The sequence below is a fragment of the Haliotis asinina genome, chromosome 7, assembly GCF_037392515.1.
Source record: "Haliotis asinina isolate JCU_RB_2024 chromosome 7, JCU_Hal_asi_v2, whole genome shotgun sequence".
Classification (NCBI taxonomy): Eukaryota; Metazoa; Mollusca; class Gastropoda; order Lepetellida; family Haliotidae; genus Haliotis; species Haliotis asinina.
In genome coordinates this window covers 43,356,086-43,374,091 of record NC_090286.1, presented here as the reverse complement: position 1 = coordinate 43,374,091, position 18,006 = coordinate 43,356,086, and the positions used below count along the sequence as shown (strand labels likewise).

The following is an 18,006-nucleotide window of genomic DNA, read 5'->3' as shown; positions in this document are numbered from 1 at the left end:
GTGACGAGTGACCAAATTACAACCACTATCACCTTTACAACGAACTCCAAAACATCTAACACCAGCACTGTGATGCTTGATTCCACTACAACCACTATCAGCTTGACAACCACACCCACAACATGTGACACGGCTGTTAAGTGTTACGCTCATCACATTGGCACCATTTACACATTCAATATGTTATTGGTAAGGGGGTATATTAGTCTTTGACAACTTTTTCAAATTTACTACTGTACTGACATACACGGGGAGCACATCTGTCTACGGCGTGACAAATGTCTGTACAGAATTGCTACCCCGTTAGGACGCAAGAAATCTCTAATGTCGCGATTATGTTGTTGTAAGTGTCATTACTTTACGCGTTCGAAGTGGATTTCATCGAGGTCTAACACCTACACCGCTTCTCACATTAAGGTGACACGCCGTAACATGACTTGACAACTATCAAAGCAACGTCAAATTTCATTCACTCACCCACTAACCCACCACATATCAAGAAGAAACAGGAACCATCAGTCCATCTTTCCTTGCCAGGACGTTTGCAGATCTTTGGTATCCAACAAGAAAGAAGAACAGATGTATCTACAGGACTTTGATGGAGCAAATAGTACTGATCCGTGGTTTGGGCCTTTCTTCGTGTTTTTGATATTTAGATCTATTTATGGATATTCAGTGTGACAAAATACTGTCCAAAAGAATATAGAAAGAACATCAACGTCACTGCGATATATATATTTCTTCTTCTTCTGTTTCTTCTGGATATATATTGCAGGATCAATTTACTTTGCTTACTGCTCGTTTTCCTAAAGGAGTTATCCGTTTTCGGTGGATTGCATGCATAAAAAGTGACCATCACGTAAGAACTCTTTTTATAATGATCGGTCAAGTTACAAGTGGATATCATCAATTCTAACATCAGATCTTTGGAATTTAAGTTCGAGACAAGCTCTAGATGTGTCCAAATTCATGACAAAATATTGATTGAAGATAAATTTCCCGGAAGAGAAAATTTGGAACTAACAGCTAAATTCTAACAAATTCTAAGCTAAATTCACGATTAAAACCACAAATACGGTTGCTATGCCAGGCCTGAAGAGTAGTTAAGTGGATAAAGCAAGACATCCAAAGTCATCATTCCTCTATAGAACGATCATGTTTGACAGCACAGCTCACCTTGTTAGGTCTTCTCATTGTCCTTAACATAAAGTTAACGAGAGTTTGTGGTTTGATTATGCCCGTCGTGATAGCATTTCATTGTGTTCCTTTGCGCTTAACTTTTTACTGTTCTTCTGGTGAAGAATTTCAGGGTAAATTACCAAAGCTTGCCAAAGGAATTCCAGCTCATTACAGTCAGGTTGTTGTACAAGATACAAGTATCAAAGTTCAAGTGATTTTGTTCATAGCGATATACAGATGGACGGTACACCAAGTCAGTCAAGAGTTGATCATCTAAGTAGAAGTTATCTGGAAAACCAATCCACCATTTTATTTGCTGCTCAGAACCAGTCACAATCGCCAAAATTGGATTCTTAGAGACAAGACTGATGAAGTGCCGGCGATGGAGTGAATTCTTTGCGACTGTTAAACATTTTGTCAGAAGATATTCTTACTTGTCAAAAACAACATCTTACGCGAATCGTTGTAAACGACCCTCAGCATGTGAAGCTATTTTGGAATAAGTTCCTATACAATCAAAGAACATTTCCTGCCAACAAACCCGATCTTGTCCCATTTTGAAAAAGCTACAGCTGATGACATTAATCAGGTTGTCATGGTCACGTTTGATACAGTGTGATAGGGAAGATTCAGGAAAGGTTCGAGTCAAGTTCCACCTGTCTAATGCCTTTGAAGTCCCTGGTGCCTTTCGAGCAGCTATATAACGAAGTTTGTTCCTTTAAGGAGAGAGAGAAAAAGAAAGAGAGCGAGAGAGAGAGAGCAAGTTGACGATGAACATAACGAGCCTGACTGTGCAAGGAGAACCAAACCCTCTTGTGAATGAAAACAGTCATAAACTGCTATAACATCCCGTGAGCATAAATCAATAACCCCACAAAGGTTGGTTGTATTGCTGCGCAATATTTTGTGCTCTTAATGGGCCAGTGTATGTTGCAGTTCCTTTGCGAGTTCCTTGCAAGTATGGCGCATAAATTCCTGCTGTTCAATGGCTGCATTTGTACCTGACAGGTTTTGTGTGACATCCGCTCGAGAGGTGTCGATCTGGGATCTGGTATTTGCTATTTTTAAAGTAATTGGACTTCAGTTTGAAAGAGCGGAGTTCATTTGTAAAGGCAGGATGTCAAGGATTGGTTTTCGGTTCTTCGTCCTTTTTCTCGCATCACTGACGATTATTATGACGTTCTTAATATTCATATGGACATATCGGAAAACTGTGAGAATAAATTTGTACGATTCATCAAGGAACACAGCAAATATCGGTGTAAGTATTTCTGTCATGGTAGTGTCATTCAAACATAAAGATCATATCACTTTCTTTCACACTGTGGTTAATTACAACTTGTCTTTTCTCCGTAAGCGCACACATTCACATACAGAACTGCTTGTATTGTGCTGATGCATGCATATGTTATTTAAATTGCTGACCAGTTGGTAAACGTAACGTCCTGCCTCAGCTGAAACAGAGATAAATGGAACTGGGGTGTTGCTTACCTTCACCGGTTCTCGTTATGTGGCGGCCATACTTGAACTTCTAAGAGTAGCCGTTAGAAGTTGGTGTGATGAACAACGGGCGAAGCTCTAATGATATACAACTTTCTTTATTATTTAATGTCAGCAATGCGTCAGTGCAGATAGGATTAGATGATAGTTGACCAATAACCTGTCAATATCTCGGGACGCAGGAGACCTGGTCCTCCAGTTCACAGGAGATCTAGTCATTTTTATTCACAGGAGACCTAATCGTCAAATTCGGTGCACGGAGTTACGCATTTTGGATCAAGGATTCCGATTCTCCTAGACTACGTCTGTTTTTCCCCACCAGTGCTTATAGGTTTCACAGAAGTAAGAAACATCACCTTCCAAAATCAAGGTGGCACACCCTTGGAATTGAATGTCTCTGATTTTGATCTCTTACATGATACTGAACGCCACGGGTATGATCAAACATGTTGTCCGATTTTGTCACCATCATTCTTTGATATTTCAGAATCCCATGCCAGTAGGACAGCCCATGCCTGTGCTACAGGTACTGCAGACATTGAACAGAGAACAGCTGTCACAGATATACCACAAGTAAGTACAAATAAATAAAAAACTTTGATTTTGTGGAACTCTTGTAAATACCATCGTGTATGGTTATTTTTCCATTGCGATCGGAAAAGTAATAGGAATAGAGTTCGATAAACATCGATAAGGAGAGAATTGTTGGTCAAAAGGGGGAAAGTTTCTACCTTAGGAGCGTCCCTACGTCGGGCAATGATCCGCTAAAAGTGAGCTTGACTCCAAGGTTCACCTTCATATTTGCCTTGCTTTGTTATCACCGACCGTAGAGCTAGTGTTAAATGCAAGTGTTAAACGAATCAATGTGTCACATCGCATCAGTTTGGTATAGTTCATTGGGAACAGCTTCATCCCTTAAGCATGTCTATAACAATTGATCACAGGTTCATATTCTTGTTCGGCCCGATTATTCAACCCTGGTCCACAAAACGTTCGTAGCGCTACAACATTCGTAAGTCATTGATAAAAGCATAGCGTTATAACAAGGGGATCCTGATATAAATGTTTAGGTTTTAACATGACATAACGAGCTGTGTTTGAGTGAGTGAGTGAGTGAGTTTAGCAGATATGGCCCACTAACTGAAGTATACACTGTCGTCATAGTGTCCCTACAGGCTCTTAGTGTAAGAAGCATAGAGTTTCGTAACTACGACCTAGCAAGACCTGAGAAGATCTGGGGTTGAGTTCTTCAGCAACCCATGCTTGCCACAAAAGGCGACTATGCTTGTCGTAAGAGACGACTAACAAGATAGGGTGATCAGTTTCGCTCACTTGATTGCGATTAACATCGGTTCCCACTGACCTAGCTCAAAGTCCATGCTATTGATCACTGGATTATCTAGTCCAGACTTGATCATTTACAGACCACTGCCATATAGCTGGAATATTGCTGAGTGTGGCGTAAACCTAAAATGACTCACTCACTCATGTAATAAGCTCATGATCTGCAATTAATAGCGCCGTTATGGTACAACGTTCCATGAATATGTCCCGTTTTCAAAAAATAATGAATCAGATAAAGATTTGTAACAAAGGCAGCCAGAACACATCCAGTCCAAATAAATCTGCAGAACAACGTCAGTGTCAGGAGGAATAAACGTCCAACCAAGAAGCATACCTGGATTAATGATCAGCCAGACACGACAAAGACACAATAAATAATCTTTGGGATTTTTCATTCAGCTATGTGAACAACGTACAGATTTCATGTAAAAAGGTGGTCAGACGTGGCAATAAGTTTGACGGCGGATGGAATGTTTGTGAAGACCCTCCATACAGAATGAAAACACCCTGCAATATTTACTCCTTTGGGTAGGTCTGTTATATTCATTCCAGATAATTGTGGAACATTTGGAAAACATTGATCACATTATTCATGCGTTGAAACTGCTAATGTCTTGTTGCAAGCTTTGATGATTAGTTACATCCATAATGCACCATCATTGATAGTGTAATGGGCAACGAACATTTAATATTGAAAAACCACCAGCAGTTCTACACTGTAATAAAACTGTGACGTAAGTATTGTCGGGAGCTTTATTGCTGTAGTTTTGGCAACTCGCTCAGAGCATCATTTTTGTAATCCATTTTTGTATGTGCCATATTGTGTTTGTGAGTCCGTGTGTATGCATGCTTGCGTGCATGTGTGCGCGTGTACTGTATTCTCCTTGTCAGTTAAACCATACCTCTTTCAGGATCAATTACGACTGGAGCTTTGACGACGCAGTAGCTACAGCATATGGCTGCCATGTCCACTCGTATGACCCAAGGTTTGTGCTTTCATAAATATTTGCCGTGTTTCCGACATTTGAGAAACCTTGAGCGCACTTATAACTTCTCACTGAGTTATACCTCCGAAAGATATGCTCATCACATTTTGCTGTGTCCACAATGTCGTGTGGACTGCGATGGGATTTGCAGATTGTTTTCAGTCATACATTGAAATGCTTATAACACGGTAAATATGCTCAACCCAATATAAGGATCACCCCAGTATTCAATATTTAAGTATTATATGGATCACAATATGAACTAGTAAATACTCTAATATTGAAAATGGGGTGATCCTTAACTTTGTTTGTTGAGTATATTTGATCATACAACACTCTCGCCCATGGGCCTGTCCATGGTCCGCTGTTCGCCCATGGGCACGCCCATGGGCGAGCGAGTTTAAATTTTGAGTTTTCGAAAAAATATTTTTTCATTTTTTCATCCTTAGTACATATTCATAATAGCTGCATGTTTATGTTTGCCAAATCTCTTGTGAGAGAGTGGCCACAGTGCGGAGAGTTTCTGGACTATTGTGAGTCCAGAATTAAATTGTGACGTGTTATAGTATTAGTGTTAATTGCAACAGGTATTGAAAGTTGTAGATCCATCCAAAATAACTAGGTTTGAAATGTAGATAGTTGTCATTTTTCAAAACGTTTTCATGCTTTGGAATGTATTTCACGTATTCCCAACACATCCCTTTTAATTGTGCTGAATGTATTTGGACTTTTCCAAATGTTTCATGCCTTGGAATATTGTGTATCGTTCCGTATCAAGGACAGGCATGACAACAGCTTTATATGTTCAGATGACAGATACTGAAACAAGATAATTGCAGCTATTTCCTCGATGTGAAACGTTGTGTTAACATTGTTTCATTTTCACATTTTCACATATATATCAACTTCTACTTGGCATGTGTTAGTGTGCTGATGGTTTCACTCACTAGATTGTTTGGTCCAAACTCGATTATTTACGGACCTCCGCCGTATAGCCGGAATATTGCTGAGTCAGTCGTAAACTAAACTCACTCACTCATAATTGTTCCCATAAAACTCAATGTTGGGATGTTTCTAGTCACCAACACGAGTCAATCTATTACTTCATATCATTCATTTTGTATATTCATTGCAAATATTTTGTTTCAGCATGACAAGAGTATCAGACCATGACAGGAGGAGTAACATTCATTTTCATAAGACCGGCCTTAATTCTAGCGACAATTCAAACATTAAGGGTTGGCGAATACGAACCTTATCGTCCATATTGAAGGAAAATAATCACACACAGGTAAGACGGATGTATCTGACGCTGTCAAAGATGTGCTAAAACGGTAAACGCATTTTGAGTGAAAGAAATCACGTAAAATGAATTAAAAAGGAACATTTGGACACAATAACTGCAACATATGGTCAGTGCTATGACCAGTGACCATGGCAACACGCGACATGAGAATAAGTCTAAGAGAAAGACCAAAGTAAAGGTGTTTCTATAGAACTGATGTATTAACCACAAAACGTCGAAATAGTTTAAAGTTTTATTGCAATTGCTCAGACACCTATGCTGTAGGAATTCACTGTAAGAAAGTACCTTGAGGCTATCATGTAGGTTCGAATCCCCAGTTATCATGTGTCTAGGTTTGTCAGCACCGCCTCATCAACATGGTAATGGTGTAAGACCCGAAAGTGACTAAGCGTGTGACTTTAGTGTTACGCCACACTCAGCAATATTCCAGCTATATGGTGGAGGTCTCTAAATAATCGAGTCTGGACCAGACAATCCAGTGAGCACCCAACAGCATGGGCATCGATCTGCGCAACTGGGAACCGATGACTTGTGTCAACCAAGTGTCAACCAAGTCAGCGAGCCTGACCATCCGATCTTGTTAGTCGACAAGCATGGGTAACTGAAGATCAATACTCTAACCCGGACCTTCACGGGGCTAAGAGCAAAAGACACGTCCTGATAACAGACTCAATTACTAACTTAACTTATGCCGAAAAATATGAGTCTGAACCAGACAATCCAGTGACCAACGACATGAGCATCGATCAACGCAACTGGGATACGATGACATGCGTCAACCAAGTCAGCGAGTCTGGCCACTCGATCCTGTTAGTTGCTTTCTACGACAAACATGGGTTACTGAAGATTTTCCTGAATGTAGACGTGCACAACATTCTTCTACAATATTTACTGAACGCATAAATATTGCGACGTCTTTCATCATTCCGAATAAAGGTATTACGACATCTGTTGCAAACAGCAACTCAGTTCTCCACCTCTCCACCCCCTCCAGAAAATTTCTAGTTTTAACCTTAATATCATGGAATTTCACGTCATTTAGTAATGCCGATACCTAAAGATACCAATCGATTCACTGTGGACAATTCCGGTTATGTTCAGATCTAATTTATCAATAACAGATGTAGAGTTACATAGACTGAATACTGCTGTGCTCAGTGTTAAACACCATATATACAATGAAAGCAAAATGTTAGCGTAACTATTACCGTAACAGGTGTTTCGTGGTAATGGACGTGTAATGAACATTGTAATGGGAAGGGGTACATTCACCGTACAATGTGCATTATATATCTCCTCGACTGCATTAATTCCGTTCATGTCTTTTCTATTCTAGGCTACGATCGATCTACTGAAGATTGACATTGAAGCTTCGGAGTGGTTTGCTTTTCCTGAAATGTTACAAAGTGGAAGTTTGAAAAATGTAAAACAGTTTTGTTTTGAACTTCATATCAAGCTGGGACATGACCCAGAGCCGGATATTGACAAGTACCTGAGAGGTCTGGAGCTGCTGAGAGACTTCTATAATGCGGGATTTAGGATATTCCATACAAATAAAAATATGATTCCGAAATACAAGTCAATGTTTGGCATGGAGCGAACAGGTTGCCATGAGATTTACATGGTGCGCAGTGACACACGGACATTTGGGTGACGTAGCGCTAGTTTAAACTGTCTCCTCAGCAGCCTGAGAAACGAAGTCAACAATGTTTTGTGTCTTCACGGTGCCTTAAGATCGATTCAAACGCGGATGTTCACGGATCATCACTTACGTGTTATAGTCATGTACAGTTAGTCATGGTAATAGGTGGACTGATGTTAATGTTCACAAACATGGTCAATATAACAAAACTACTAAACAAACTCGTATAATGCCATTGAAACACAGATAAAAAACACATGTGTAGTCAGACAAGTGTTTTAATACAAATTGATAGCCTCTGTTAGGTATGGTGTTTGATAGCCACTTCGATTAACAACCTGCCTCTGTAATGGAATGTTTAAACATAAAAAAGCTTCTTCTGTATAAAATACAGTCAAGCAAGACTTTCTTCGTTTCTCAGAAAAGGCAGTCCAAATGGACTTGTTACATATATTATTGAGTTACATAGGCTATGTTTGATCTATTTGTTTCAGGATATGAATTGCAGACAAGTTACCCATTGTGACAGTTGACTTCAGTGACGTATATAACTAGTTGTTATTTAAACCGTGTATGTCAGAGAGGTCAGAGACCTTTGACACAACACGAAAGACTGAATAGTTTTCACTACATGTAACACTAACATTTAGACGACCGACTCCATTGCAACCACTGTCATCATGGCTGCCACACAAACAACAGGTAACACCTATTCTGGCCACTTCCCTAATGGAGAAACTATTGTAATGGATGCCATATCGACAGCATGTAGCAGCAACACTGACAACGTTCCCACCTCAGCTGCTTTCGCCATGGCTACTATCCCCACAACAAGTAACACCAACTATGACGAGGACCCCACTATCACCATGGCTACTATCCCCCCACCAAGTAACACCAACAACAACGACGCCCCAACTATCATCATGGCTACTATCACCACAACAAATAATACTAACACATCAACCACTATCCCCTTTACAACCACCCCACACCAGCACTGTGAATGCTACTCTCAACAGAAATAACACCAACAATAACGACGCCCCCACTATCACCATGGCTACTATGCAGAAACAAGTAACACCAACAATGACGACGTCACCACTATCACCATGGCTACTGTCCCCACAACAAGTAACACCAACAATGACGAGGCCCCACTATCATCATGGCTACTATTCAGAAACAAGTAACACCAACAATGACGACGTCACCACTATCACCATGGCTACTATTCAGAAACAAGTAACACCAACAATGACGACGTCACCACTATCACCATGGCTACTATGCAGAAACAAGTAACACTAACAATGACGACGTCACCACTATCACCATGGCTACCATCGCCACAACAAGTAACACCAACAATGACGACGCCCCAACTATCACCATGGCTACTATCCCCACAACAAATAATACTAACACATCAACCACTATCCCCTTTACAACCATCCCACACAAGCACTGTGAATGCTACTCTCAACAGAAATAACACCAACAATGACGACGCCCCCACTATCACCATGGCTACTATTCAGAAACAAGTAACACCAACAATGACGACGTCACCACTATCACCATGGCTACTGTCCCCACAACAAGTAACACCAACTATGACGAGGCCCCACTATCATCATGGCTACTATTCCCACAACAAGTAACACCAACAATGACGACGCCCCAACTATCACCATGGCTACTATCCCCACAACAAATAATACTAACACATCAACCACTATCCCCTTTACAACCATCCCACACAAGCACTGTGAATGCTACTCTCAACAGAAATAACACCAACAATGACGACGCCCCCACTATCACCATGGCTACTATTCAGAAACAAGTAACACCAACAATGACGACGCCCAAACTATCACCATGGCTACTGTCCCCACAACAAGTAACACCAACTATGACGAGGCCCCACTATCATCATGGCTACTATTCCCACAACAAGTAACACCAACAATGACGGCGTTCCCACGTCAACACCTATCACCATGGCTACCAATTCCACAACACGGAATACCAACGATGACGACGTCCCCACTATCACCATGGCTACAATCCCATCAACATGTAACCCGTCCACTGGAACGATATCACCACTTCAACCATCATTCTGTACACTGGGTCCTGCAGACGTATTTCTAGACTGTGAACGACAACATATCCTGGTAATATTCTGTCTGTACTTCTTATTCATTAAGAGATACACGCCCGAGTCGAAAAAGAAGTTGAGGGATGCGATGCCGAACACGATGATCCTGACCCGTTTGTCGGTGTTTACCCCCGCCTGTGCTAGGAATAGTAAGACCTGAAAGAAAAACAGTTTTACATCCATGAAGTGTTACATAATAGAACGTTCATCACATTAACAATATTTAAACAGTATGCCATTATTAACAGATTATATTAGTTTTTTTATGACTTTTCCAAATTTGTTAGAAATATCCTACTGACATCAGCAAGTTTCTCTTACACGCAGCACACATGGGAAGCACATTTGTCTTGGACGTGCAGTGCCATATTGCGTGTCTCTGCCACGCTGAAATTCTCGCTCGCCCTCTCAAGACGACCAATCACACGTCCACTTCTCACAAACCAGCACCACCACGCCCGTTTACGCATATTCCAAGTACGTGCTCGATGGAACCAGGGACATCTAGAAGGACCCACTGGCCCCATGAAAGCTGATTTTTGCTGCACCATACAGACCGGAGGGCCAGAGAGGCTGATATTCCATTTGGGAGTGGATCCGCCATGGTGTGGATATGATGTTCCTATGACTGCAAAATTGACCTCATTCCCGGGACACTGAATGGACCGAGGTACCAGAACATGATTCTGGACGATGCCGTTGTGCCTCATTTCGAAACGATGCCCTCGCCACTCGTCCAGACTTCATTGACGATAATGCCACACCACGGGTGAGTGAGTTCAGTTTTACGCCGCACTCAGCAATATTCTAGCTATATGGCAGCGGTCTGTAGATAATCGAGTCTGGACCAGACAATCCAGTGATCAACAACATGAGCATCGATCTGCGCAATTGGGAACCGATGACATGTGTCAACCAAGTCAGCGAGCCTGATGCTGTTAGACACCTTTTACTACAAGCATAGTCGCCTTTTATGGCAAACATGGGTTGCTGAAGCCCTATTCTACCCCGGACCTTTACGGGTGCTCGAGATGTTGTTGAGCACCTCCAACACAATGCCATTGAGACACTACTTTCTCATATCATTTACACAGAGAATGAAAGATATGTATTTTCAGTCTTCACTACTTCTATCCACAAAATTCTTATCGTTTAATCAATGGAAATTTTGAAGCCTATTAAGCAAAATTCGACGTAAAACAATTTCGTATAGCTCTCTATCGTTTCCGTAGCTCTTCCCATGAATTGATTATTGAAACTGGCAGGTATACAGGTATACAAAGAGAAAACAGAAAATGACAGTTCTGTAATTATATGAATATTGTCGAGAATGAACTACAATTCTTCTAATCTCCCCTGTTTATACGACTCTACGAACAAACTCCCTAAGCCCACACTTTTATCAGCACCCAAGAGTAAGAACATAAATTTCACTATTAAGAGATGCAACCACATTATTAGCAGAATCTGGCAATGTACATCTACTTCGCTGTGAGACTAAGAAAAAGTATTGTTACAGAGAAGAAATTATAAATGACTTCTATCGCCTCATGTAAGCTCTAAATGTACTACAGACCTGCGGCCTTTTAAGTACTGAAATACATTTTGATTGATTGACACTACCATGGCCAGCCATAAGTCCAGACACGAATCATGTTGAGCATTTGAGGAACATTTTGAAACGTATTGTGAGATCAAGAGATCCTGCATTTCAGAGCCTTCAGGAAATGACCCATGCATTACAAGATGAGTGGTGCCGATTCCCCAACAGAGGATCACACATCTAGTGACCAGGATGAGACGGCTTGTAGAAACTGTTATCCATGTGCGAGACGGTTACATCAGATAGTGAGGTAGCCAATCATTGTGGACCTTATGAGTGGGATCGACATTAATGAAATCTGAACTGTGTTTTGTGTCTGCGGTAACGATCCCGGCAGCCATACTGTATTTCACCTTATTTTACGGTGATTTAATTATCTTTAGTTTACTGTCTTTAAACCCCAACTGCTCAAATTCGGTCTTGTTTTGTCAACATTCTGACTAAACGCTCCCATGAGGCCATTGAAACAGTTCAATGTGGGTTTTTTCCAAGCACCATTTTATGAGGTGGAAGATCCGGTTTTACTTAGTGAAAAAATGTGGGTGGGACAATATTTATGACGATGTGTATATATGAATTATTTGCGGTCGCATGAAAGAGCCTGAATCAACCCTAGCTCGCTTAGAGGTTCTTCCTAGGAATCACTCAGCCCTTTCATATCTTAACAATATTGTGTACTGAGGAAATTCCAGTACACCCATTCACCGAATATAAATAAATGTTTGGTCTTACAATCAACGGACTCCAGCACATGACGAACGTCAGTGACAGTGCCAACAACACCTTAGTCATGCGAAACTCTGGCCCCTGGCGCGGAATATCTCTGGGCCAAGGGATGACTCTTTGCATCCTCTTCATCTCCCTGATCACCAACCCATTGCAAGAGAGGACTACCACCAGGAACACTGCACCAACTGTACTATAAGTCAGAGTAAACACTCCTTCCCTGCTGTCACTGAGTCGCGCAAAATTGAAGAGACCACACACTTCCACTTTCACTCCGTTTACGACTGTGACTGTCCAGACAGATCCTAATCCAATGAATGGAAATATGGAGATGAAAAGTGAACAAAGGATTTGCACGAAGAGAATAATCCAGACAACGTTGCCTGTCATATTACGATTGTACCAAAGTGGCGCCTTTAGTGCCATGGTTCTGTCTATAGCCATGGTTGAGACTATGAAACCCGAAACTTGCAAGGTCAAGACCTGTATGACATCAAAGATGTAACAAAAGAAGTCGGTTGTGGAAAAGTTGATTTTGACTATAATATGAACGATGATGTTGAGAATTCCGAAGAAGTCTGTGACGATTAGAGCTAGAACAAGATCTTTTGCCACCGATTTGTTCTTCCGCCAGTCGAGGGCGACAGTAGCTACCGCCACGCTCTCCACACCAAGACCAGGGATGATGAAAGCAAGCACGCCCACTGAAATCCCAGTCACTGAAGCCGAACCATCCGCATCGGTTGTGTTCGTATCATTCTGCTGAAAGAAAACCATCATAACTGCATGATTGAGTATCTCAGCTGATCAGTATAATTTTAATCAGTACTGAAAATGTGTCTGTTATGCTCTGTGAGAGATAATAATTTTGGAATCACGCCGCTATTAGCAGAATTCCCACAAAGTCACGGCGGAGGACATCAGAAATGGGCTTCACATATCGTACCCGTGATGTGGAATCCAATCCGTATCTTCTGCGTGACGAGCGAACGCTTTAACTACTGGGGTACCCAAAGCTCCGTTTTGTTCTGCAGGAGCATGTTTGTGTTTGGTGTTAAAATACTGCTCTGCATTGGTTTCTTGTTTTATACGTTTTGAGGCTGGTGGGGTAGCCAAGTGGCTAAAGCGTTCGCTCTTCACGCAAAAGGCCAGGGTTCGATTCCCAGCATGCGAAAATGATGTGAAGTCCATTTCTGGCGTCCCCCGTATCATATTGCAGGCATGATTTCTAATTGAAACGTATAACTAAGCTCACTCACTCACTTTATACCTTTTGTCAGGTTCATGAACATTCTTTCACCAAAACCCGTGAAAATCCGGGTTAGAACTATTGTCGCAAGAGGCGATTAATGAGATCGCTGTCGGACTCGCTGACAAGGATGGTACTTATCATCGTATCCCAACTGCCTCGACCGAAGGTCATCATGTTGATCACTGGATTGTCTGGTCCAGACTCGATCATTTACAGAGTGCGTCCTTAAATAACAAACCAACAAACCTACCAATCTTACTTTAAATATAAAACAGTTTACACCTCTATATAGCATTTGTAGCAGAAATATTTTTTGTCTCACCAATGATTCTTGACAGTAGAACTTGAAGAGCAGAAGGCCTAGATTCATTTCACCCGAGATGATTCTCCCAAATATATTCAGTGTGTATACAGTTGTGATCAGTGCAAATATATACTTTTTGTCAGAAATGTAGTCATGTGTTGACGTATTTCGTAACAGATGCATGCCTCAGATGCCTTAATGAAGTATAACATACATGTGTTAAAACAAAATATATTTAACGGAAAAAGATGGAATGAGACTAGAAAATATGAAGAGCTGTGAAGGCTACGAACAACCTATTCTTTTCATTGTACTCAATGACATGAAAATCCAATCTTCGCAAACCCATGGACGTGCTCATAACAGTTGAAGTACAAGTTCCAGTTTATCTTATACTAGGTTTTAGGTGGGTAATTCATTTTCGTTACAAAAGTCATAGAGGGAAGAGACGTGCACTTGTAATTCAGGTTGATATGAAACACTTTTACTGTATATAATATTACACGCACGCATAAACACTGTCAGACAAGCTTACTTTGAGAAAGCAAAGAGCTCAAGAATTATAATCTGTTTGCAGTCGAAACGTACTGACGAATTTCAATTTAAACAAAAAAGTACATAAAATAAAGTGAAATTAAGATGAGTCCTCATAATTTTACCTTGTTTGAACATTCAACGCTCATCACGTACCTCGCATGTGTCCCATCTCGTGCACTTACCCGTTTTAATACAAACCAATAATACCGATTGGAAACAAGCTTATGAGGTATCGCAATCCTAATTTCACTTTACGTGATTTCCTTTTATCTTTAAAGTGAAATTCATCGATACGTTTTCACTGCAAGCAGATTATAATTCAGTCTGCATTTGACTGAAACACAATGAATGTCACTCATAAAATCTAAGTCAGATTTTCCGATAACATTACCTCAAGTTGTGACATGACGACTTTCTTCTACAATCCTTCCAATTCACTAAAATAATGTCCGCAGTGTGCAGATCACAGATAAAATGTCAAAGGCCTCTGCATCGATATAAGGGTTGTGAGACAGCCCAGACAACCTGCTCCAATCAAAACAGAATTAAGAAAGATATTCTGAAGCTAAGGGGCGGATAACGAACAGTAATCACATTTGTTTGACAAATCTTGGGTAATCCTTTTGTTGTTCCTGTTTACGGAACCTATTTAACACTTGTTTAAGCTGCCTCCGATTTGTTCGGGATTTACAGGGGGATTGCTTTTAACAAGGCATGCCATTACGAGCAGGTGTCATTCGCGGTAATTGTCGATTTACTTCACAGAACGATTATAAGTCACTGTCAGTTTTTATGTAACACCTATTGTAAGTTATTTGTATAGTAAAACATCACACCCTTTGTATCGCCAACGCGAAATTAAAGTCGTAATGTCAGTAAGTTTAAGTATGGTCACCGAGACGGGTGTACCCCCAGTGTATATCTCGTGACGGGAAAGATTTGTGTAAGCTTCAGTATTCTTCTGAAAAGAAACTCAGTGCCACTAGTAGGTTATTTGATAAGGCGAATCAAAGATGTAAATGCAAATATATGGTGGAGGTGATAGTGGGGAAAGTAATGACGGTGGTAGTAGGAGGGGTAAATAGTGGGAGGCAATGGAAGGGGTAATAGTGGGGGGTAGTGGGAGGGGGTAATAGTGGGGGGGGGGCAGTCTGAGGGGGTAATAGTGGGGGGGAGTGGGAGGGTAATAGTTGGGGGTAGTGGGAGGGAGAAATAGTGAGGGCAGTCGGAGGGGGGAATAGTGGGGATGTGGTGTGCTGTTAGTGGGACAGTGGTGGGATGAAAGTGGGGTCAGTAGTGGTGTTTGTAGAGACACTGTGGGGTAATAGTAGGGACGGTGGTGGGGTAATAGACTGTGAGTAGTGAGGTGATAGTAGGAACAGTGGTCAGGTGATGGTAGTAACAGTGGTCAGGTGATAGTAGGAACAGTGGTCAGGAGATGGTAGTAACAGTGGTGAGGTGATAGTGGGGAAAGTGGTCAGGTGATGGTAGTAACATTGGTGAGGTGATAGTGGTGACAGTGGTGACAGTGGTCAGGTGATGGTAGTAACAGTGGTCAGGTGATAGTGGTGACAGTGGTCAGGTGATGGTAGTAACAGTAGTGAGGTGATAGTAGGAACAGTGCTCAGGTGATAGTAGGAACAGTGGTCAGGTGATGGTAGTAACAGTGGTCAGGTGATAGTAGGAACAGTGGTCAGGTGATGGTAGTAACAGTGGCCAGGTGATAGTAGGAACAGTGGTCAGGTGATGGTAGTAACAGTGGTCAGGTGATAGTAGGAACAGTGGTCAGGTGATGGTAGTAACAGTGGTCAGGTGATAGTAGGAACAGTGGTCAGGTGATAGTAGGAACAGTGGTCAGGTGATAGTAGGAACAGTGGTCAGGTGATGGTAGTAACAGTGGTGAGGTGATAGTAGGAACAGTGGTCAGGTGATGGTAGTAGCAGTGGTCAGGTGATAGTAGGAACAGTGGTCAGGTGATGGTAGTAACAGTAGTGAGGTGATAGTAGGAACAGTGGTCAGGTGATGGTAGTAACAGTGGTCAGGTGATAGTGGTGATAGTGGTGACAGTGGTGAGGTGATGGTAGTAACATTGGTGAGGTGATAGTGGTGACAGTGGTCAGGTGATGGTAGTAACAGTGGTGAGGTGATAGTGGTGACAGTGGTCAGGTGATGGTAGTAACAGTAGTGAGGTGATAGTAGGAACAGTGGTCAGGTGATAGTAGGAACAGTGGTCAGGTGATAGTAGGAACAGTGGTCAGGTGATGGTAGTAACAGTGGCCAGGTGATAGTAGGAACAGTGGTCAGGTGATGGTAGTAACAGTGGTCAGGTGATAGTAGGAACAGTGGTCAGGTGATGGTAGTAACAGTGGTCAGGTGATAGTAGGAACAGTGGTCAGGTGATAGTAGGAACAGTGGTCAGGTGATAGTAGGAACAGTGGTCAGGTGATGGTAATAACAGTGGTGAGGTGATAGTGGTGACAGTGGTCAGGTGATGGTAGTAACAGTGGTGAGGTGATAGTGGGGAAAGTGGTCAGGTGATGGTAGTAACATTGGTGAGGTGATAATGGTGACAGTGTTGACAGTGGTGAGGTGATAGTAGTAACAGTGGTGAGGTGATAGTGGTGACGGGGGAGTGGGGGTGTGTGGTAATAGTGGGAACCTTGGTGAGGTTATAGTAGGAACAGTGGAGAGGTGATAGTGGGGAGAGTGGTCAGGTGATGGTAATAACAGTGGTCAGGTGATAGTGGTGACAGTGGTCAGGTGATGGTAGTAACATTGGTGAGGTGTTAGTGGTGACAGTGGTCAGGTGATGGTAATAACAGTGGCCATGTGATAGTGGTGATAGTGGTGAGGTGATAGTGAGGAAAGTGAAGAGGTGGCAGTGAAACAAATGCAACATATAGTATTCCCAGAAATTATTGAGAATCATATTGCATCATGTAACTCATTACGTTTACTAACTTCTGGCGTTTTACTTACATAAACATGTTAAAACATCATCCTTTTACAGTCTCAGTCTTGTTTTAGTACTTTGTTAGACCTCCTCGCTCAGCAATGCATGCCTGAATACGCCTAGGCACACTACCCATCAAAGTTTGTAGGTAATCGTGTGACAGGGTATCCCAATATTGGACCACCTCGGCCTTCATATCTTCAATATTTCTCAGTCCCTTTTGGTTTATTCTGTCCTTCATGACTCCCCACACATTCTCAATTGGGTTTAGGTCTGGGCTGTAACTGGGCCAGTCTAAAACTTGAACATTTTCGCCCGACAACCACTGTTTTGTGTAGCGCGCAGTGTGTTTTGGGTCATTATCATGCTGGAAAATCCAATCATCTTCATACAATGTTTGTGCTGTCGGAAGAAGGTGACCGTTTAGAATGTCAACGTATCTTTTTTTTGTCAAGTTTCCCGTGAAAACACACAATGGCGTCACTCCACGAGCCGATATGCCAC

The 18,006-nt window shown here is 41.8% G+C and overlaps 1 protein-coding gene across 2 annotated transcripts; it reads left to right on the top strand.

Moving 5' to 3' along the window:
- Nucleotides 1–72: 72 nt before the first annotated feature.
- Nucleotides 73–8,349, top strand: LOC137291579 (probable methyltransferase-like protein 24). Of its 2 annotated transcripts, none has more exons than XM_067822960.1 (6): nucleotides 73–189; nucleotides 3,167–3,252; nucleotides 4,423–4,551; nucleotides 4,935–5,009; nucleotides 6,159–6,300; nucleotides 7,652–8,349. In XM_067822960.1, the coding sequence occupies exons 1-6, from the start codon at nucleotides 73–75 to the stop codon at nucleotides 7,967–7,969; spliced, it is 867 nt and encodes a 288-aa protein (XP_067679061.1). In that variant the 3' UTR covers nucleotides 7,970–8,349. The 2 variants fall into 2 exon arrangements, with proteins under 2 accessions (XP_067679061.1, XP_067679060.1); XM_067822959.1 differs by lacking the exon at nucleotides 73–189 and adding an exon at nucleotides 2,237–2,440.
- Nucleotides 8,350–18,006: the final 9,657 nt, after the last annotated feature.